General features: G+C 39.5%; 1 protein-coding gene across 16 annotated transcripts in view; it reads left to right on the top strand.

Annotated features, from left to right (window-relative positions):
• MAGI1 (membrane associated guanylate kinase, WW and PDZ domain containing 1) overlaps positions 1-24,505 on the top strand; it is a 643,929-nt gene that overhangs the window by 375,976 nt on the left and 243,448 nt on the right. For all 16 annotated transcript variants that reach the window (XM_040246600.1, XM_040246596.1, XM_040246595.1 and 13 more), the window contains exon 2: positions 6,683-6,799. In XM_040246600.1, the coding sequence (XP_040102534.1) occupies positions 6,683-6,799 (117 nt within the window). The remainder of the gene's footprint in view (positions 1-6,682; positions 6,800-24,505) is intronic.

Raw genomic sequence — 24,505 nt, 5'->3', positions numbered from 1 at the left:
ATGGAAGGTGATATCTCATTGTAGTTTTGATTTGCATTTCTCTAATAATTAGCAATGTTGAGCATCTTTTCATGGGTCTCTTGGCCATCTGTGTGTCTTCTTTGGAAAAATATCTACCTAGGTCTTCTGTCCATTTTTTGATTGAGTTTTTTGTTTTTTTTTGTTGTTGGGCTGTGTGAGCTGTTTCTATATTTTGGAAATAAATCCAAAATAGGTTGCATCGTTTGCACATACTGAATATTTTCTCCCATTCTGTAGGTACTTTTGTTTATGTGGAAACCTAATTTCTTGACCGCGCAGATTATTTCTACTGACTAGCGTTCCTCCTTAGAATCTATATTCTAGGAGATAGAGATCAGAGCAGAGTTCCCTCATAGTCCATCACCTATAAATTGATGCTCTGGTTGAGTCAGTAGAAAACTATCTAGCATGGGAGAGGAATAGCTGGAGAATAGCACAACTCAGTTATTTTGGGAATTGTTTCATGTCTAAATAATAATAGGCAAGGTGTGTAACATAAATACTTGATGAAGGAATCATACCCAGAATATATAAATAGCATCTTGTCAAGAATAATAAGAAAACCTATTAGGAAAATGCACAAAGACTATGAACAGGCAAGTTACAGGAGAAGAAATGTTAAAAAGGAGAAAAGAATGTCCAGTTTCATTAATACTCGGTTTATAAATAAATTAGTGTAACACCAAAATATCAATTCATCTTTATTAGATTAGGGAGATTTTTTTTTAAAAGATGGGTGGTTTGTGTATGCTCAGTTATGTCTGACTCTTTGCCCTCCCATGGACTGTGTAGCCCACCAGGCTCCTCTGTCCATGGAATTTTCTAGGCAAGAGTACTGGAGTGGGGTGCCATTTCCTGCTCCAGGTGATCATCCTGACCCAGGGGTTGAACCCTTGTCTCTTGCGTCTCCTACATTGGCAGGTGGATTCTTTACCATTGCGCCACCTGGGAAACACCATGGACAGTGCAGAAAAGAGTTGATGGTTAGTTTGAATGCCAGCGTACCAAATTGGCTCTTGGCTAGGGTCTGGGAAATTGCATTTCCAGAGGGTTCTATCCATTCCCAGAACTAATAGCGGCTTACTGTGCTTTAACTGTTGATGCAAAAGATACATTTTATCCTTTCCTTCTGAGAGTTTGGAACTTGATTTTATGCCAGGCAGAGGCTGCCTACATGATCAGTTCCTAATACAAATTCTGGGCTCTTATGTGTAATGAGCTGCCTTGAGTGTCTAATGGGCACATTTCACATTGTTGCCCTGGGAATTAGTGACTTCACTGGGGAGGGGACTCTTAGAAGCTTGTACCTGATTTCCTTTAGACTTTACTGCTCCTTGAACCTTTTCCCTTTGTTGCACTTGTGTTGTACCCTTTTTCCATAATGAAATATAGCTTTGAGTACAAGTATATTCTGAGTCCTGTGAATCTTCTTAGTGAATTTTCAAACCTGGGACTAGTCCCAGGACCTACATACACAAATAATAGCTAATGTTGGCCTAAGTGTGGGGAAATGGGACTACCCAGCCTTTTGGTAGAAAAGCAAGTTGGTCCCAATGATTTTGAGAATTTAGAGATACCTAGGAAAGTTCGAAGGTGACTACATCTATTTCCAGGTTTAGATATTTAAAAAGAGTAAAAAAATACACAGTTTTGCTTTTTTTTTTTTAAAAAAGTATTTTAATGACACTTACTGCAGCATTGTTGAATTGTCAGCAACATTGGAAATAGCCTAATTATCTCTGAAGGAGAAATAAAATTGCTGTATTTAAAAAATGGAATATTATACAGCATTTAAATAATTCAAAAGTACACTGATTGACATGGTTAAATTTCTGTCAAGTAATGGTAATCAAAAAAGCAGAGCTATATTGTTGTAAATTTAAAACCACAGAATTCCAGATATATACATATGAAAATATGAAATAGTGGCTAATCCAAGACAGGGTCTAAAGTCCCCCTTTTCCTATTTAAATAATAAAATTATCTTAAAATTAGCTCTGAAACCTTTTCTTGGAAAAAGTTCTGTATGTTGCTGACCTGTGTTCTCTTTTCCATTTGCAAAACAAATCTTGAATTTCACAGAGAGCGAAGATGCTATGACAAACTCTTCCTCTAACAATTATTATTTCATTGGCTCACTGCCCTTGACAATTAGGAGAAGATTTATAGACATGTCCCCTGAATAATTGGCAATTAATTTGAGATTAGATGCCCAAAAAGTACAGTATTTCTAATGTAATGCGAAGGTTGAGGCTTTTGGCTTATAAATGTCACGGAACCCAGAGTAAATGTTAACCGGCAGCGTAGTTAACCGTGCCCTTTTGCACATCCGCAGGAGGGACGAGTTTTAGTTTGATGATCATAAACTTTAGCTAGCTTGGCTAGTTTGATTGTAAAGCTCAAGGGTAAACAAAGAATGTCTATGAATTAAGAATGCTTCCAGTCTCAATGCCCCAGGTTCATCTTGATAGGTATTGAAAATGATTCATAAGGATCTATGTGGGATAAAGAAATACTCTACCCTGAGTCTTCTTTGGGTTTTTGTTTTGGACTCATAAGGACCTATATGAGATAAAGAGATACTGAATCCTGAGTCTTCGGAATTGCTTTTGATTTAGGCAGTGGTACATTTGATCCCATAACATCTTTACAACTGACAGATCAAATGTTAACTGTCCGTGTGTTTTTATTGCACAGAACTCTGGTCTCCTAGGGGAATATAAATCCTAGGTTCTAGGCAATGGGGATTTTGCTGATAAACTTTCTTGTCCTTGTGGTCAAATTCAAGAACGTTTAGACCTAGAAGTGGAGTTGGCCAGCATGACTATCACATGTCAGTAATTTACTAGTTGATTTTATTTTCTGAACAATTCCAGTGCAGTGCCAGTTCAGTTCCGTTGAGTCGCTCAGTCGTGTCCAACTCTTTGTGACCCCATTGACGACAGCACATCAGGCAGGAGTCCATCACCAACTCCTGGAGCTTGCTTAAACTCGTGTCTATCAAGTCGGTGGCAAGGTGCCAGGAGTATATTAAATCTGTGCTAAATGTTAACCAGATTACACGTGTCCAGACAATTTTAGTGCAGTAGAGTTTTATTAGAGTCCTGAATATTCATTAGAAGGACTGATGCTGAAGCTGAAACTCCAGTACTTTGGCCACCCGATGTGAAGAACTGATTCGCTGGAAAAGACCCTGATGCTGGGAAGGATTGAAGGCAGGAGGAGAAGGGGATGACAGAGGATGAGATGGTTGGATGGCATCACCAACGCAATGGACATGAGGAGTAGGCTCCGGGAGTTGGTGATGGACAGGAAAGCCTAGCGTGCTGCAGTCCGTGGGATCTCTAAGAGTCGGACACAGCTGAGCAACTGACCTGAACTGAGAGTTTTATTCCCTTCTGGAAACTCTAGAAGTATCTTTTATTCCAAATTTCCCTGTACCTGTATTTTGTTTCTGGCCATGTAAGTCAAAAGTTTTATGTGCAGTTTTTAAAAGTTCATTTTAATTATAATTTCTTATATATCTAATTCATAGTTAGTATTTTGTATATGTGTGTATTTGGCCACTCTGTGTGGCTTTTTAGGATCTTGGTTCCTTAACCAGTGACTGAACTGAGGGAGGCCTTTGGCAGCGAGAGCTTGGTGTCCTAAGCATTGGACCACCAGGGAATTTCCTATGTGTATTTTTAAAAGGAATAGCAGTCCATTTTTGGACTGATCTCAGCTCTTTCTTCACTTGCTTCAATGGTGGCCCACTCTAGTGATAATCTCCATCTTTTATTAAGTGCTTTCTCTTCTCCAAGTACTGTCTGAATCTCATTTAATCCTTACAAGTCTTGTATTAGAGCTACTGTTACATCAGTGCTCTGTTTTCATAAATGAGAAAAGTGAGGTTCAGAGATTAAGCAAGACACTTGGGTTCACCAGCTAATAAAGAGTAGAACCAGGATTCACACCCAGACCTGTCTGTCTCAACCACCAAGATTTACTCCACTCTTCTTTCAGTTTCTCTCTTTAATGAGAAATTGAAAACTAAGCATTTATAACACTGCCTACCATATAGTCTTTAAATAATTATGTACAGTTTAAACTTATGAAATTGATTTTATGATAGTATAATTTCTATACTATAAAATGTCTCCATTTAGATATACTCTTCTGTAAGTTTTGATAAATGTGTAAACCCGTGTTATCACTAACACAATTGAGATATATTGCATTGGAATCCCCCCCGCTGCCAAAGTTTCCTTTTGATTCCTCCCTTTTAAAAAAGTTTTTGTCTTGATATCAGTGTTGACTCTCAGGAAGTCATAAAAAATAGTTCAGACTTCTTGCTTATCCTTTACCCTGCCTCTTCCAGTGGTAACATTCTTATATAGCTATATAATACAGTTGCAAAGCCAGGAAATGATAACTATACGCTATAGATTTTATTCCATGTGTGTTAATCTCTGCCTGTTCTCACTCCAGGTAACTGCTGAACTGTTTTCTGTCATGGTAGATAGGCCTTCTGTGAAGCTTTATATATAAATGGAATCAGATAATATGTTGTCTTTTGTGTCTGGCTTCTTTTGCTCAGCATAATGTATTTGAGATTCATCAATATTAGTGATTTGTATCTTTTAATTGTTGTGTGGCATCCTGTTGTTTGAATATAATACAGTTCCCTTATCCATTCAATGTTGATAATCATTTGGATTGTTTCCAGTTTAGGGCTATTATATAATGAATAAAGTTGCTGTGATGATTCATCTATAAGTTTTGCGTTTATATAGGTGTACTTGTTTTCACTTCTCTTGCATAAGTAACAGTAGAATTGGGTCATTTGGTTAGTGAAGGTTAGTTTATAAGATACTGTCAAATTGTTTTCCCATTTTAAACACCCACTAGCAATATATAGGAGTTCCTGTTGCTTCACGGTCTTGCTAAAACCTATTTTTTTTTTTTTTAAACCTAATATTGATTTTGCCATTCTGGCAGGTATGTAGTAGGATCTCGCTATGACTTTAATTTGACTTTCTCTAATAATTAGTGATATTGAATATCTTTTCATATGCTTAATGCACAATTGTATATATTTTATAAACTATATATTCAGACCATTTTTGGGGAGGTAGGAAATGTGTGTGTGTGTGTGTGTGTGTGTGTATGTGTATGTCTTCTTACCTAATAAATATTTGATGAATAATTGAATGACCTGAGATAGAGCTATGTATTTTTCTTTTGGCCACTCAAAATCTTAGGTGTACTACAACTCAAATAAAGTAGTTCAAATTGAATTTCATTAGTCTATTCTAAAATGATCACCTATAGTAGGAAATCTGGTTTAGAATATGATACTAAAATAAAGATCAGTAATTCCTCTCCTAGGCATCATAGCATCTTCTTAAGCATCAAAACTTTCATCCTCACAACTTGTTCTTTTTGACCATGGGAAAATTATCTTCTGAAGATGTGAATTTTGTGGTTCACACGGATACTGCATTGTTTCTCTAATGCTAAAAATGCTCTTAACCTAATTTTTATCTTGTCTAAAAACGGAAGGACAATCTTAGCCTTGTTATTTTTAGCTGTCACTGAAGCAGTTTTCTCCACTAAGAATAAGTGTTAGCTATATTGATCTATAAGCCATCTGCTGATCATGTAGACTATAATTTGTGTTTATAATTTTTTTTAAAAGTTTGGTTACCTACTTCTTTCTGTGATACAATCTGTAATAATATATTTTTTAAGCTTTTGTTTCAGTCTGTTATCTGTAGAGAATTAAAAAGAAATAAACACATAGACCAGCCCAGGTAACTATTGCTTAAGCAACACCAATTTAAAAAAAAATGTGTTTAGTGATCATAAATCAACACAGAATAGTAAGATCTATATATCTCTTTCTGTTTGTATAATGAAGAGTGATGTCTCCTCTTTTATTTCCCAAACTCAAGTCCTTCTTTCTAAAGGAGACTGTTGTTAAAACTTTTTGGTGGTTCCTTCCATTAATACATGGTCTCTCCTTTCCTTTATTCTTCTCACATAAAAGGTCAGATACCATTCCACATATTTTCCTGCAGTTCTAACACATGAAGATCTAGCTTTTGTAGAGTAGTTATTATGCAGATGATAGTTTTACTTGGTTGATTCCTGATGGTTGTTTCCAGGGTTTTTTTGTGATTATTTTTATTTATTCACTGTTACAAAAATGTTTCAATGAACAATACTGGAGATTTGGGCAGACTTTTGCAAGTATAGCCATAGAGTAAATTTATTCCAGTTGAATCCCTAGTCAAAGAGCATTTTATAATTTGTCAGCTATTGCTAGATTGTCCTCTGTAAGATTTCAGCCATCCACTTTTCATCTAATAATGTTTGCAAGTGTCTACAATACATATTTTAAATGTAATAGCCTCTTTTGAATTCTTTGTTGTTTGAGTCTCCTCGTATTATGTGAATTGGGATCCCCAAATTGATGCCGTTTCAGTGCTGTTTTATCTCTATTACATTCCTGCTTGCTTTTTCTTCTGCATAGGAAAACCTAAACTTGAGTCTTCCTGCTGACAGAGGGTAGCAGACTAGAATGGCTTCACGGGGTTTTCCTATACGTGGCTCTCGGGCTGCCCAGTCTCTAGGAAACCTGGTGTTTGATGCCTTCTGTTTTATATCTTCCCTGTAGGAGGAAAGCTGAACAAAGACCTGCGACATTTTCTCAATCAGAGGTTCCAGAAAGGGTCGCCTGATCATGAGCTCCAGCAGACCATAAGAGATAACCTTTACCGCCATGCTGTGCCTTGTAAGTAGCCAGTTTTGGACACCTTACTGCTGGTGGGTGTGTGAAAAGTTGAGGGAAGACAGACAATAGCTGGTTCTGGAGTACTTGGCAGTTTGTTCATTTAGTGACTCCCTAAGTGCAGGGAGTCCAAATTGACAACGAGGGACTGGCAATCCAGTGGTTAAGACTCCACACTTCAATGTAGGGGGCATGAGTTCTATCCCTAGTTAAGACACTAAGACCCCACATACTGCAAGAGGAGGCCAAAAAATGGCGAAACAATTTAAAAACAAGCAAAAAAATTGACAGTGAGACAGAGTACTAAACCAGGTGAATGACTTGGTTTTTCAAGTTCTGGCTTGAATACGCCAGGCAAATTATTTATCCTTTGTAAGGTCATGTTTTCACAGCAGTGAAAAGCACATCTCACTCCTACTACCTTCACAGAACTGTTAGAAAGTCAAAGGAGTGACGTTTGTCAATGTGTTTGTATCATATGGGCACGGTGTAAGCCTCATAAATGTTCACCATTTTTGTTATGAGTGGAGAGGACCAGGCCAGAAGCCTTCAGACTGACCTCTGAGGATTTCAATAGGTCTCTGGTGGCCCTCAACAAAGGGAATGCCTCAGTGAATTCTCTCTTCCTCCCCACCTTAATGAGATTCATAAATCACGATTTCATGTATGATTTCCTTTGAAGACAGCCTCTGCGATTCCACAGATTAAAACCCCCAAAGTTCCAAACCTATTAGATTAGACCAAATCTGAGAAAGCAAGATAATGGAATGTAGGGACTATGACATTGGGAATTTTGGGGTTAAGGAAAAGAAGGAAGGGAGGAGGGAATCAGCCTACCAGATCATGAGGTCTTACCATGCTCTATCAGACAACATTCTCATCCAGCTCATTATGAGATGAGAATCCTGGGAAGACGTGTGATTATTTACATTCATTCAAAATAGGAAGGAAAAACGAAGAAAAGAAGATGAAAGAAGGATTTTTATTTTATTCCTTGGGAGTTTTCTTTTTTCTCTCTATTATCCAGTCCTTCAAAATTTTATAATTAAAAAAATCTTTTTTAATCACCTAAAGAAAGGAGGACAAATTTGAAGTTCAAGGTACTCTGCTTATTGATCTAATTTGTTTGCTATGGATGGTAATATTTTTCCAGTGATGTGCTAGAGTGCTAGTGTTTCCTCATACTATTGCAAAATGATGAACAGAATTGATTTCAGGCATGCCATGGTTCTGCAAGGACTTAGACTGAAAGCGTAGTGGGGACCTTTAGCGATCAGATTTTAGAACAGACCCTGCCTTCCATTTCACCTATTCATAAAGCCAAGACTCCAAGAGTAAGACTGAGTTGACTGCAAGTGACATGGGTCAGTGCCCCAAAGTTGCCTCTTTCTGCTGAGTGGAAGAGCCACATTTATTTATTTATTTATTTTCAGAGCTGCATTTGACAGAGAAAATACGATCATGCATTAATGTGAATCCCTGGCCCCCAGTTCTTGTAATTTTGCATTATTAGTATTGAAAGCCATAATCCTAAAATATCCTAACTGTTCCTTACACTTGGATTAATAATAATAATGATGATAATACCTATGATTACTCACATGCATGGGCAGGGATTGCCTTTCTGTTTTTATATAAAGAAAGAAAGAAATCAAGACACAAAGGTAAGCCAATTAAAGCAAGGCCAAAGGTGACTAGAGTTTCAAGTCATTGCCCTACCTCTGATATACTGTCCCATGTTACACTTAGAATAGCAGCCCTGTGAGGTTGAGGTTTCCAGTACCCATTTTCCAGATGAGGAAACACACTCACAGAGCAATCAAGTAACTGTTTCATGGCAGATCCAGGGCTTTGAGACTTGTAAGCCATCCAGGGCTATTTCTGTAGCTCGACTGTTGCTGCCCCCGAAGTTCTAGTAAGCAGGTTGGATGCAATTTTGCATAATTCAGTAATTGCAGAATCATGATTGTTCTCTGTGTAATTTTTCCCCTACTCAGATTCCCATTTAAGAAATGGGGAATGAAGCAAATGAGCACACCATTTCTTGACGCATCTGTGGTGTTACTATGGTTACATTTTGGCAAGCTTTTCCATTTATTTTTTTCCAGTGATTTATTGGACCTGACTGTGAGCTAAATGGCTTGATTTTAAGCTTATCACTCTGTAGGAATTGGGGCAAAAATGACCTCAGCCTTTTAAAAAACAGTGGAAAATAATATTTTGTCTTTGCTTATATAGAGCCATTGGTATTGATGTTTCATGTCTATGAAACCAATAAATCAGAAATTGAGAATGTGGAGAGAGTTTTTTTATTTTTCTTACTATAGAGAAAACAGGTAACATTTCATTTTGTATTTCCTGCATAAAACAGGAAGGAAACTCGGAAGAGGTCTGTTTCTGAATCTGGCGCAGTGTGTGTGCCTTTGAACAGGGGTCGCATGGGATTTGGTTATGGGCTTAGATGACTGGGGCCACATTTGTGTTTATTGTGGTTCTTTGGCCCATGTGACTGATAGAGCAGAACTCAGTACCAAGCTGTTGCGCTCATGGATGAGGAAGCCCTTGATTGAGTCGCGATCTTCCCAGTGATGTTGTAACTGTGCCACAGGGAAATGAACTCCTGCAATCAATATTTTCCAGAACTTCCTGCTGCCGATATTTCAGTAACTTTGGTCTTTTGAGAAGGGATGATCTCATGAGCAGGTGCTTGCGAGCTGGGGTAGACTTCCTTTTCTGTACATTTTAGGAGGCTCACATGTCACTAGAAATAAACAGATCAGGCTGTTTGTTCTCAAGTTTGTTTTAGGATTATCATAGTGTAGTAGAACCTTCTGGGCACCATGATGGATTTTGCCAGTCAGAATTCCATTTTATCCTCGTTTTTTGGCAAAAACAGTGTAAGTTTTGCATCCATATTTTCAGGTAAAAAAAAGTGAAGTAACAAATGTAGTTTCCTCAAAATCATACCAGTTCTAATGCCACATTACTCAGGTCTCATCCATTGCTATTTTTAAAAGTGGCTTTATTGAAATATAATTCATATATCATATAATTCACCCAGTTAAATTGTTCATTTAGTGCTATTTTTTGCTATAGTCATTATTATTTTCTCCTCTTTTGTTTTGATTCAAAAACATTTATTATTTCCATAGTATGAAAAGGGTCATCATAGATAAAATTTAATTATATTATCATTGAAAATTACTCATTTCAGTTCAGTTTCTCAGTTGTGTGTGACTCTTTGCAACACCATAGACTGTAACACGCGAGGCTTTCCTGTCCATCACCAACTCCTGGAGCTTTCTTAAACTCATGTCCATCGAGTTGATGATGCCATCCAACCATCTCATCCTCTGTCATCCCCTTCTCCTCCTGCCTTCAATCTTTCCCAGCATCACAGGCTTTTCTAATGAGTCAGTTCTTGACATCAGGTGGCTAAAGTATTGGAGCTTCAGCTTCAGCATCAGTCCTTCCAATGAGTATTCGGGATTGATTTCCTATAGGGTTGACTGGTTTGATCTCCTTGCAGTCCAACAGACTCTCAAGAGTCTTTAACACCACAGTTCAAAAGCATCAGTTGTTCAGCGCTCAGCTTTCTTTATGGTCCAACTCTCACATGGATACATGACTATTGGAAAAACCATAGTTTTGATTAGATGGACCTTTGTTGGCAAAGTAATATCTCTGCTTTTTAATATGCTTTCTAGGTTTGTCATAGCTTTTCTTCCAAGGAGTAAGTGTCTTTTAATTTCATGGCTGCAGTTACCATCAGCAATGATTTTGTTGCAGGAAGGGGGGACACTTCCAGTTACCAAAAGTCTAACACTCAGAAATGAATTGTCCAAGGAGACACATATGCTGACAAAGCAGGAGAGTTTATTGGGAAGGGGCGCCTGGGCGGAGTGCTGTAGGGTAAGGAACCCAGGAGAACTGCTCTGCCTTGTGGCTTGTAGTCTGCGGTTTTATGGTGAAGGGATTATTTTCCGAGTTGTTTTTGGTCAATCATTTTGACTCACAGTCCTTCCTGGTGGCGCATACATTGATCAGCCAAGATGGATGCCAGCTAGAAAGATTCTGGGAGGTGGTTGGACATGTGATGTCACCTTTTGAACTTTCCCGAACTCTTCTGGTTGGTGCTGGCTTATTAGTTCTGTGTTCCTTACCAGGACCTCCTATTGTAAAACAGATGATTAGTATTTTGCCTGGCCAGGTCATACCTGAATGGTCTAGTGGTTTTCCCTACTTCCTTCATTTTAAGTCTGAATTTTGCAATAAGGAGTTCATGATCTGAGCCACAGTCAGCTCCCAGTCTTGTTTTTGCTGACTGTATAGAGCTTCTTTATCTTTGGCTGCAAAGAATATAATCAGTCTGATTTCAGTGTTGACCATCTGGTGATGTCCATGTGTATGTAGAGTCTTCACTTGTGTTGTTGAAACAGGGTGTTTGCTATGACCAGTGCGTTCTCTTGGCAAAACTCTGTTAGCCTTTGCCCTGCTTCATTCTGTCTTCCAAGGCCAGACTTGCCTGTTACAGCAGGTATTTCTTGACTTCCTACTTTTGCATTCCAGTCCCCTATGAGGAAAGGACATCTTTTTTGGGTGTTAGTTCTAGAAGGTCTTGTAGGTCATCATAGAACTGTTCAACTTCAGCTTTGTCAGCATTAGTGGTTGGGGCGTAGACTTGAATTGCTGTGATACTGAATGGCTTGCCTTGGAAACGAACAGAGATCATTCTGTCATTTTTCAGATTGCTCCCAAGCACTGTATTTCAGACTCTTATTAAGAGTATAAGGGCTACTCCATTTGTTCTAAGGGATTCTTGCCCACAATAGTAGATATAATGGTCATCTGAATTAAATTCACCCATTCTGGTCCATTTTAGTTTACTGATTCCTAAAATGTCGATGTTCACTCTTGAAATGTCTTGTTGAACACTTTCAGCTTACCTTGATTCATGGACCTAACATCCCAGGTTTCTATGCAATGTTGTTCTTTACAGTGTTGGACTTTATTTCCATCACCAATCACATCACAACTGGGCATTGTTTTCGCTTTGGTTCTGTTTCTTCATTCTTTCTGGAGTTATTTCTCCACTCTTCTCCAGTAGCATATTGGGCACCTAACGACCTGGAGAGTTCATCTTTCAGTATTATATCTTTTTGCCTTTTCATACTGAAAATTACTACTACCACCACCACCCCCAAAATTACTGCAGAAAAAGAGATAATTAGATGCAGAATGAGTCAGAAGCCTTGGTGTAAAATCTGAGGGCTGTTCTATAACTGGTCGGCTTGGTCAGATAGCCTCTCTGAGTCTCTCTCTCTCTCTCTCTTTTTTTTTTAATCTATAGTAAAATGGAGCTGGAAATATCTGTCTCCAGCATTGTCTTACCAAATGCTGATGGCAGGCCCAAGAGATGGATACATTGGAGGAGACGGAGGCTCAGAGAGGTATATAGGTTGCTTCGAATCACACAGTTAGCAAAGAGCATGGTCAGGGTTTAACCAATTCTCTAACTCCTGTACTGATCACACAGTAATGTGATTAGAGAAACCTGTTTGCAGTTCAAGAAGCAACAGTTAGAACCAGACATGGAACAATGAACTGGTTCAAAATTGGGAAAGGAGTATGTCAAGGCTGTGTATTGTCACCCTGCTTATTTAACTTATATGCAGAGTACATCATGTGAAATGCTAGGCTGAATGAAGCACAAACTGGAATCCAGATTGCAGGGAGAAATATAAATAACCCCCAATATGCAGATGACACCACCCTTAATGGCTGGAAAGCAAAGAGGAACTAACTAAAGAGCCTTTGAGGATGGTGAAATAAGAGAGTGGAAAAGCCAGCTTAAAACCCAACAATCAAAAAACTAAGATCATGGCATCCGGTCCTACCACTTCATCACTTCATGGCAAATAGGTGGGGGAACAATGACAGACTGTTATTTTCTTGGGCTCCAAAAGCACTGCAGATAGTGACTGCAGCCATGAAATTAAAAGACACTTGCTCCTTGGAAGAAAAGCTATGACAAACTGGAACAGCATATTAAAAAGCAAAGGCGTTACTTTACCAACAAACGTTTGTCTAGTCATTGCTTTGGTTTTTTTAATAGTCATGTATGGGTGTGAGAACTGGACCATAAAGAAAGCTGAGTGCTGAAGAATTGATGCTTTTGATCTGTGGTGTTGGAGAAGACTCTTGAGAGTCTGTTGGACTGCAAGGAGATCAAACCAGTCAATCCTAAAGGAAATCAATCCTGAATATTCATTATAAGGACTGATCTGAAGCTGAAACTCCATACTTTGGCCACCTGATGGGAAAAGCTGACTCATTAGAAAAGACCCTGATGCTGGGAAAGATTGAGGCTGGAGGAGAAGAAAATGACAGAGGACCCGATGGTTGGATGGAATCTCTGATTCAATGGACATGAGTTTGAGCAAGCTCCTGGAGATGGCGGTGAACAGGAAAGCCTGGCCTGCTGCAGTCTGTGGGGTTGCAAACAGTCAGACACGACTGAGAGACTAAACAACAACAATGTGATTAGAGCAGTATACCATGGACCACTGAGACTGAAAGAAGAAAGAAAGAAAAACCTCACTGTTGAATTATAAATGTTTAAAATCATAGAGTTTTATGTCTTGGGGGTGGGAAGCTAGGTGAGTCATCGTATCTAAGAAATAAGCATCTTCTCTCTGATTTTCATGTATTTCACTGATGTGTAGTATTGAATTTTAATAACTGCTTAATGATTACTCAGCTTTTAAAAAATCACTGTAGGAATCTCTTGAGATATATCAGTAGTCTACTCATGGAAAACCACCTTAAGATAAATGGATCTTTTAAAAAAGGATTTTTAAAATTTTCAGCTGCCCTGGGTCTTCCTTGCTGCATGAGCTTTTCTCTAGTTGCAGTGAATGGGGGCTATTCTGTAATTGCAGTGAGCAGGCTTCAGTGGTTATATCTCAGTAATTGCGGTTCCTGGGCTCTAGGGTACAGGCTCAATGGTTGTGGTGCCTGGGCTTAGTTGCTCCTCAGCATGTGGGATCTTCCTGAACCAGGAATCCAACCTGCAGGCAGATTCTTTACCACTGAGCTACAGGGGGAGCCCCAATAAGTGGATTTCAAATGCATGGAATATCAGCAGTGTTGCTGACTTCTCTCATTCCTCAGAATCATCTGGATAATATTTCTGTCTCCTGCCCCTCAAATCTGACCTTTTGTGACCCCATGGACTGCAGCACACCAGGCTTTCCTGTCCATCACCAACTCCCGGGGCCTACTCAAACTCATGTCCATTGCGTTGGTGATGCCATCAACTGTCTCATCTTTTGTCATCCCCTTCTCTTCCCACCTTCAATCTTTCCCAGCATCAGGGTCTTTTCAAATGAGTCAGTTCTTCGCATCAGGTGGCGAAAGTATTGGAGCTTCAGCTTCAGCATCAGTCCTTCCAATGAATATTCAGGACTGATTTCCTTTAGGATGGATTGGTTGGATCTCCTTGCAGTCAAACGGACTCTCAAGAGTCTTCTCCAACACCACAGTTCAAAAGCATCAGTTCTTTGGTGCTTAGCTTTCTTTATGGTCCAACTCTCACATCCATACATGGCCACTGGAAAAATCATAGCTTTGACTAGACGGACCTTTGTTGGCAAAGTAATGTCTCTGTGTTTTTTTTTTTTTTAATTTATTTTTTATTTTACTTTACTATTCTGTATTGGTTTTGCCATACATTGACATGAATCCACCACGGGTATACATGCGTTCCCAAACATGAACCCCCCTCCCACCCCCCTCCCCACAACATCTCTCTGGGTCATCCCCGTGTACCAGCCCCAAGCGAGCCATATCCTGCATCGGACATAGACTGGCAATTCGATTCTTACATGATATTATACATGTTTCAATGCCACTCTCCCAAATCATCTCACCCTCTCCCTCTCCCACTGAGTCCAAAAGTCCGCTATACACATCTGTGTCTTTTTTGCTGTCCTGCATACAGGGTCATCATTGCCATCTTTCTAAATTCCATATATATGTGTTAGTATACTGTATTGGTGTTTTTCTTTCTGGCTTACTTCACTCTGTATAATCGGCTCCAGTTTCATCCATCTCATCAGAACTGATTCAAATGTATTCCTTTTAATGGCTGAGTAATACTCCATTGTGTATATGTACCACAGCTTTCTTATCCATTCATCTGCTGATGGACATCTAGGTTGTTTCCATGTCCTGGCTATTATAAACAGTGCTGCGATGAACATTGGGGTACATGTGTCTCTTTCATTTCTGGTTTCCTCAGTGTGTATGCCCAGCAGTGGGATTGCTGGGTCGTAAGGCAGTTCTATTTGCAATTTTTTAAGGAATCTCCACACTGTTCTCCATAGTGGCTGTACTAGTTTGCATTCCCACCAACAGTGTAGGAGGGTTCCCTTCTCTCCACACCCTCTCCAGCATTTATTGCTTGCAGATTTTTGGATCGCAGACATTCTGACTGGTGTGAAGTGGTACCTCATTGTGGTTTTGATTTGCATTTCTCTAATAATGAGTGATGTTGAGCATCTTTTCATGTGTTTGTTAGCCATCTGTATGTCTTCTTTGGAGAAATGTCTATTTAGTTCTTTGGCCCATTTTTTGATTGGGTCGTTTATTTTTCTGGAATTGAGCTGCAGGAGTTGCTTTATGTGTCTAGGTTTGTCATAGTTTTTCTTCCAAGGAGCAAGTATCATGGTTTTATGGTTGCAGTCACCATCTGCAGTGATTTTGGAGCCCCCCTCTCACTGTTTCCATTGTTTCCCTATCTATTTACCCATACCAGAATTTTTTTTAAGAAAACAACCAACGTAGTTTCTGGAAAAGGGGATTATATATTAGTGTTATATTTTTGTTTTTCCAGATTATTAATTGGAGAAGGCAATGGCCACCCCACTCCAGTACTCTTGCCTGGAAAATCCCACGGACGGAGGAGCCTGGTGGGCTGCCGTCCATGGGGTTGCAAAGAGTCGGACACGACCGAGCGACTTCACTTTCACGTTTCGCTTTCATGCATTGGGGAAGGAAATGGCAACCCACTCCAGTGTTCTTGCCTGGAGAATCCCAGGGGCGGCAGAGCCTGGTGGGCTGCCGTCTGTGGGGTCGCACAGAGTCGGACACGACTGAAGTGACTTAGCAGCAGCAATATTAATGTTTTTAACCTAAGATTGAGATTTTGTTAGTACTTTGATAGATCTTATTTATTAAACTGTAGTGGGACTAGCCTGAGACATTGTGCATATATTAAAACAAAACCCCAACACTTACAGAATACCAAATACATGCCAAGTGTTGTAGTCTTAGTTTCTCATTTAACCTTTGTGGAAAAACTGTGGGTATAAAGTAACTGTTATTGTTCTCATTTACAGATGAGGAAACTGAGCCTTGGTAAGGTTAATACTTTGTCTTAACATTGTGGAATCGAACTGGAACCGAGGCATTCAACATGGATGCTAATGCTGCCTCTAGTAGCCACCACATTTTCTTAGCTCAGACTGTGTGTATAGATATATATACACAGACTCAATATATTTAGGAAATAAGTTAGGAAAAATTCTTTTAAGTGGATCCTAAGTATCTGCTAATGGCATTCTAGATGACTATGAGTATAATAATCATCATTAGAATTATAACCATATATTGAGTGCTTGCCAGGTGCTAGGTTTTGTCTTACATTTGTGTAATAACTCATTTAATCCTCACAGTAGCCTTGTATGTATATGTTATTACTCTCCACATTCAGGGAAACTGAGGAACAAAGTGATTGAATACCTTGCTGAAGATGTCATGGTGAAGGTAGAACTGTGTTGTCTTGTTTTAAAAGTTTCCTTCTTAGCCAGTGGCTCATATTGCCTGTTATTTATAACTCTGGAGAATATTAGAAAAAAAAAAAGGAAAATAATCAGTAATTCAAAATACTCCTTCTTTTTTGGAGAACAGAGCAACTATTTTTTCATTCTCTTTTTTTGGTGGGGGAATGGGGGTATTAGGTCCATGACCAGGGATTGAATCTCAACCCACAGCAGTGAAAATGTGGAGTCCTAATCACTGAACTGACAGGATATTCCCTGCTTTTCAAGATAATATGTCTTAGTCTTAGATTCTATCAAAGCTACCACATTATACCATTCCAGGGGGCACTATTCAGTTTATAATCTATGTGAATGGTGCCCTGGGTTGTGGGCAGCACCCTGACTGCCTGGCTTTATGTTGTGGCAGAGTTCCAGTAGCTGATACTCAGCTAGCCTGAAAGAGAAGCAATTGCCATTCATTTGGGATACATGTATCTCAATCATGGTAAAATGGTACCTTACTCCTGTGAGGGTAATACCCACCACATACTTGAACACTAGAAGCCTAATCCAGTCCAATTACACGATCTCTCCATCCTTAATTCTGCTAATCAAAGGTTTGAGACAGTATTGGAATTAAATCTTTTAGGTAGGTAGAAGCTGATATTTCTTTCATTTATCCTGCCTTCAGTCATTGCTCTAACTATTCACACAGCCATTCTCCATTTATTTCATGTGTCTGTCTATTCAGCAAGCATGTATTGAATACTACTGTGAGCAGGTCACCATGACAGACGCTCAACATTTAGGGGGGAAACTGGTTACCTTTCCTGCTTTCAGGGAGTTTATAGTATAGTGGGCAACCGCTATAACAAACAAGAGACAGCTGTAAGAGAGTGAAGTAAATCCCATGGTAGAGTAGGCCCAGGATTACATGACATACAAGGACAGACACCAAGCTCAGTCTTGAGACCAATCAATCAGTGTGACCAGGAAGTGAAATAAATCCCCGAAGAAAAGACAAAAGGCAAAGCAGTGCAGTATCTTTCCCAGGAAGAATCAGGAAATATCTGCTCATGTAACCATGGGCAAATGACTAAAATCTCTAGGCTTAATTCCTCTTTAAAAAGGAGTATGTTTATTAGGGGTATAATTGACTCATTAAGCATCTTAATAGCCCAGGCCCAGTCTCAAGATAATATAGTCCTTTGTACAGTGCTCTCTCCTTAGGACCCTTCAAGAATAGACTGCTTAGAGTTTTGTATCTTCTAAAATGTTTAAAAATAACAACAACTAAAACCAGTGCCACAGTAAAAGATAGGATGCAGTTTTAATGCTTGCATTTACTTAATCCTTTTAGCATACACATAACAATGCAGTATGATAGGGCAGTTCACTAGCTGCAAGGTGTATAAAACATTAACGCAAGGTATACTAAACGCAGTATAGTCTAGTAATAGACTCCAAGTCCCAATACATTTCTTTTAGTGTATCTTTGTAACTGTAGACATAACTTTATTTGATGATAACAAAAGTCTAATTTTAAGGCTCTTTTTGAATAGTAGACGTGGATTAAAGATCTTGCCCCTTTGCCTCCTTGGCATCTCGGTAGACATAGGATGCTATGAGATGAGATAGGGGCATCCCTGATAGCTCAGTTGGTAAAGAATCCACCTGCAATGCAGGAGACTCTGGTTTGATTCTTGGGTCGGGAAGATCCGATGGAGAAGGGATAGACCACCCACTCCAGTATTCTTGGGCTTCCCTTGTGGTTCAGCTGGTAGAGAATCCACCTGCAATGTGGGAGACCTCGGTTTGATCCATGGGTTGGGAAGATCTCCCAGAGAAGCGAAAGGCTACCCATTCCAGTATTCTGGCCTGAAGAATTCCAAGGACCGCATAGTCCATGGAGTCACAAAGAGTAGGACACAGCTGAGTGATTTTGTAAAACAGCTTGAACATCTGGAAGTTCGCGGTTCACATATTGGTGAAGCCTGGCTTGGAGAATTTTGAGCATTACTTTACTAGCATGTGAGATGAGTGCAATTGTGTGGTAGTTTGAGCATTCTTTGGCATTGCCTTTCTTTGGAATTGGAATGAAAACTGACCTTTTCCAGTCCTGTGGCCACTGTTAAGTTTTCTAAATTTGCTGGCATATTGAGTGTAGCACTTTCACAGCATCATTTTTCACGATTTGGAATAGCTCCACTGGAATTCCATCACCTCTACTAGCTTTGCTTGTAGTGATACTTTCTAAGGCCCACTTGACTTCACATTCCAGGATGTCTGGCTCTAGGTGAGTGATCATACCATCATGATTATCTGGGTCATGAAGATCTCTTTTGTATGGTTCTTTTGTGTATTCTTGCCACCTCTTCTTAATATCTTCTGCTTGTTAGGTCCCTACCATTTCTGTCCTTTATCGAGCCCATCTTTGCATGAAATATTCCCTTGGTATCTCTAATTTTCTTGAAGAGATCTCTAGTCTTTCCCATTCTGCTTTTTCCCTCTGTTTCTTTGCACTGATCGCTGAGGAAGGCTTTCTTATCTCTCCTTGCTATTCTTTGGAACTCTGCATTCAGATGCTTATATCTTTCTTTTTCTCCTTTGCCTTTCGCTTCTCTTCTTTTCACAGCTATTTGTAAGGCCTCCCCAGACAGCCATTTTGCTTTTTTGCATTTCTTTTCCATGGGGGTGGTCTTGATCCCTGTCTCCTGTACAATGTCCTGAACCTCCGTCTATAGTTCATCAGGCACTCTATCAGATCTGGTCCCTTAAATCTATTTCTCACTTCCAGTGTATAATCATAAGGAATTTGATTTAGGTCATACTTGAATGGTCTAGTGGTTTTCCCTACTTTCTTCGATTTGAGTCTGAATTTGGCAATAAGGAGTTCATGATGCGAGCCACAGTCAGCTCCCAGTTTTGTTTTTGCTGACTGTATTGAGCTTCTCCATCTTTGGCTGCAAAGAATATGATTAATCTGAATCAGATGAACCAGAGGTCAAATTGCCAACATCCGCTGGATCATGGAAAAAGCAAGAGAGTTCCAGAAAAACATCTACTTCTGCTTTATTGACTATGCCAAAGCCTTTGACTGTGTGGATCACAATGCTGCTGCTGCTGCTGCTGCTAAGTCGCTTCAGTCGTGTCCAGCTCTATGTGACCCCATGGACGGCAGCCCACCAGGTTCCCCCATCCCTGGGATTCTCCAGGCAAGAACACTGGAGTAGTTTGCCATTTCCTTCTCCAATGCATGAAAGTGAAAAGTGAAAGGGAATTTGCTCAGTCTTATCCGACTCTTAGCGACCCCATGGACTGCAGCCTACCAGGCTTCTCCATCCATGGGACTCTCCAGGAAAGATTACTGGAGTGGGGTGCCATTGCTTTCTCTGGTGGATCACAATAAACTGTGGGAAATTCTGAAAGAGTTGGGAATACCAGACCACCTGACCTGCCTCTTGAGAAACCTATATGCGGGTCAGGAAGCAACAGTTAGAACTGGACATGAAACAACAGACTGGTTCCAAATAGGAAAAGGAGTACATCAAGGCTGTATATTGTCACCCTGCTTATTTAACTTATATGCAGAGTACATCGTGAGAAACGCTGACTGGAACAAACACAAGCTGGAATCAAGATTGCTGGGAGAAATATCAATAACCTCAGATAGGCAGATAACACCACCCTTATGGCAGAAAGTGAAGAGGAACTAAAAAGCCTCTTGATGAAAGTGAAAGAGGAGAGTGAAAAAGTTGGCTTAAAGCTCAACATTCAGAAAACGAAGATCATGGCATCTGGTCCCATCACTTCATGGAAATAGATGGGGAACAGTGGAAACAGTGTCAGATTTTAATTTTCTGGGCTCCAAAATCACTGCAGATGGTGATTGCCATGAAATTAAAAGACGCTTACTCCTTGGAAGGAAAGTTATGACCAACCTAGAGAGCATATTGAAAAGCAGAGACATTACTTTGCCAACAAAGGTGCGTCTATTCAAGGCTATGGTTTTTCCAGTGGTCATGTATGGATGTGAGAGTTGGACTGTGAAGAAAGCTGAGCGCTAAAAAATTGATGCTTTTGAACTGTGGTGTTGGAAAAGACTCTTGAGTGTCCCTTGGATTGCAAGGAGATCCAACCAGTCCATCCTAAAGGAGATCAGTCCTGGGTATTCATTGGAAGGACTGATGTTGAAGCTGAAACTCCGATACTTTGGCCACCTCATATGAACTGTTGACTCATTAGAAAAGAACCTGATGCTGGGAGGGATTGAGGGCAGGAGGAAAGGGGATGACAGAGGATGAGATGGCTGGATGGCATCACCGATTTGATGGACATGAGTTTGAGTGAACTCTGGGAGTTGGTGATGAACAGGGAGGCCTGATTTGCTGTGATTCAAGGTGTTGGAAAGAGTCGGACATGACTGAGTAACTGAACTGAACTGAGCGACTTTCACTTTCATGAGATATAATGACACTTTGGACTGAGACTTGGCTCTTTCAAATCAAGGTGCAGTGGCATATTAATGGAAAAAGCCAAAGTAGGGTAAATAAGTGATCTAAGAACTATCTAAGCAAGCAAGACAGGTCCTACTGAGCCCCAGTGGTACCAAGGCTCAGGCTTCTCATTGTATTTCTAACACTTCTATCATCAAAAGGAAAACTTTTTATTACTTGGACCATTTCTTCTGAGGTTCCCACGTTTCTAGTTGGGTCTTCTCTCCTGACCTCCCTATTAGAAGTGAGACCACGCTATCTCTTAAGTGCTTTGCTTTGAAAAGTGAGACAGAATTTGGTTATATTACCAATGAAATCATTTTCAGGGTCAACAAGCTTAAAAGATTTATTACTTTGGCTTTCTAGTTACAGTTGCTGTACATAAATAAACTTGATATTTTCTCTTTTCCAGTCTCATAAGATCATTTTAAACAGATCTTACAGGATTGTCAGAAATTATAACTTATGTATTTTTAGTTTTCCTCATCAATTGATTTGAGGGATGCACAAAAAAATGTTACCCAAATTGTACATAAAATATTCTCTAGATGAACAATATGACTTGAAAGTGAAACATCCTATAAAACCATCAGATGAGCTCAAATTTGACCTAAGTTCTGATGGTTTGGTGCATGACTGTAAATAAGTCTGAGAATCTACATGTTTTTGCCCTAGTGAATAGAATTTTATGACTAATACATGTTCTGTTGAATTTCAAGTTTGCTGCTTAATGTGGTCCTCCCATATAGGCTGCCTGCTAGAAGGTAGGCATTCAACCTTCTTCATTACACTGGAATCAGACACTGCTTGCAAATCCACCATCGTCTGGGATACTTTGGAAGAATTTCTTACCTCTGACTATAGATGTAGATGATTTGCAGAAGCAAATTGTTAGAATCAACTTAAAAAAATGATATCTTTAGGGAACATGGAGCAGTTGAAAAAAATAACTTGTTGATATAATACTTGCTATTGTGTTTTGAATTCATGTTGTATACTTCAGGGGCCTGGCCTGCCATGACCTGTCAGCCTTCTTCTCCTTTTCTCTGTTCTTGCCTTCCTTCCGTTGTCCTCCCCACCCTCCATTTCCTACCCCCTCTTTCTTTTCTTTCCTTCCACCACAAACTGTCTGTTTCTTCCCCTTGTTCCAGACTCTGGCAGTAGAGCAGTCAATAGCCGTTACTGGAGCTATGTGTACTTGGGTTCTAACAGAGACCCTAAAAAAAAATTAAGCTAGAAAACAAATAAAACTTCTATAATAAATTATATAAATCTTGAGTTCTTAGCTTGCTGAATTTTTAATGCAGATTCACATTCATACCCCCACCCCTATGTCTATGTAACCATTACCCAGATCAATATGGAGAACACTGAGCATTCCAGCAGGTCCCTCATGTCTCCTCTGATGATTGTAACTTAAGTACCCTAGATTATTTTGTCTGTTCTTGAATTTCATATAAACAGAATCATACAATGTGTATTATTTTGTTCTAACTTCTTTTTCATCCATATTGTTTGCATGTAACAATAGCCGTAGTTTGGTTTTTCCTTGTTTTTGTGCTGAGTCTTGCATTGTATGACTATACCACCATGTTTATCCATTTTTCTGTTGATTTAAACTATCTTCCAGTTTTAGCTTACTTACTGCTGGGAACATTCATATGTAAGGGGATGTATGGACTCATTTCACACCTAGAATTGTTGGCATATGTGTAGGCATATGCAGGCATAAGCAGTTCCCTGTAACAGAGATTGTCACATAGTTTCTAAAGTGATTGTACCGATTTGCACTAGTACTTACATGAGTGAGAGTTCCAGTTGCTCCTCATCCTTACTGACATTTGCTATTGTCAGTCTTTTAGATTTTTCATCCTTGTGGTAGATTTGCCATGGTTCTTCATTATCATTTGAATTTTCATTTTTTCTGATATATAATGATATTAAGCACATTTTCAAATGTTTATTGTTTACTTGGGGACCTTCTTTTGTGAAATACAATTGAAATCCTTTCCCATTTTTCTTTTTAATTGGGTAGTTTGTCTTTTTCTTGCTGATTGGTAGAGAAAGCTGGGTTTTAAATCCTGACTCCGCTGGTTATTAGATGTACTTGGAAAGGTTAGCTCACCTTTTTGAGCTTCATCTATAGGATCGGGCCAGTAATACCTATTTTATAGGTTGTGGTGAGAGTGGCTTGAAGAATTGTATGTTAATTTCTAGTAATATACATTACTATGCCTGTGTTTCCACACACAGAAAAGGCATGGGTGTCTTATACCTAAACTGAAAAAAAATCTGTTCTGCTATCAGGTGAATAGCCTATTTAGATATTTTAAATACCTTTCTTTTTCTTTCCCAATATACTCTTCTCTTTTTAATACTTATGTAACAAAAGGGAAGACAGTGCCCATGTCCATAATACACTATAGGCCAAAGTGACTTATCTCCTACAAAAGAACACTAGAAGTTGTATCTGTTCTCCTAAGAATTCTGTGCTTTCAACTGGGACAAGTGAGAACCAAGAGACTTTCTGAAAAGGAGAGAATAAGATAAAATGCAGATGTAGGACCCAATTAAAGAAATCTGCCTGCCCTGGGTAGTGGTGGGAAGCATGTCTTTTATTTCCTCTTTCTTCCTTGTCAGCCAGTTTCTTGAGACTTTGCTTTCTCATTTGGAAAATAGGAATAACAGTACTTTCCTTAAAGGGTTAGTCAGGTGGCCTGGCGCAATCTGGATCTCCTATAAGCACCTCGCATCTGCAGAATGCTGGGATGGGTCATGGGCACGGTGATTGTGCTGGCCATGATGGGGATAGTGGTGAAGGTATTGAAGATATTGAAGGGATGACTTCTGTTAGCAGACTTGTTTACAGCCCACGTGAAAGGCTGTTTCGGGGCAGACAATAGCAGTTTCAGGAAGTAGGTGGAAAGGTTAGAAAAGAGCAAAGAATTCTCTGTTCTGAGAGGAATTAGCATAGGTTGCCCATTTGTACACCAGATTTGTGTGTGTTGAAGATGACCTGGGCATCCCAAACCATATTACTGTGATAGATTATTTATTCCTAAAAATATCAAAATCATTATATCCTAATGGTATAGGCAGTTACTGAAACCCGCCTTGAATACCTGTGTCAACATTGAGCAGAACCTTATTACAAGGCAGTGAAGTGAAGTGAAGTCACTCAGTCGTGTCCGACTCTTTGCGACCCCGTGGACTGTAGCCCGCTCAGGCTCCTCTGTCCATGGTATTCTCCAGGCAAGAATACTGGAGTGGGTTGCCATTTCCTTCTCCAAGGGAACTTCCTGGAAAATCAGTCCCCTTCAGTTTTCAGGATGCTGAAGAGGCACAGGGTTGTGACTGCTGAGTCAACATAAACTTCGGTTGTGGATAGA

This window comes from Oryx dammah, unplaced genomic scaffold (genome assembly GCF_014754425.2).
Source record: "Oryx dammah isolate SB20612 unplaced genomic scaffold, SCBI_Odam_1.1 HiC_scaffold_9, whole genome shotgun sequence".
Classification (NCBI taxonomy): Eukaryota; Metazoa; Chordata; class Mammalia; order Artiodactyla; family Bovidae; genus Oryx; species Oryx dammah.
Note: the sequence above shows the minus strand (reverse complement) of the source record. Positions and strands in the feature narration are given on the sequence as shown.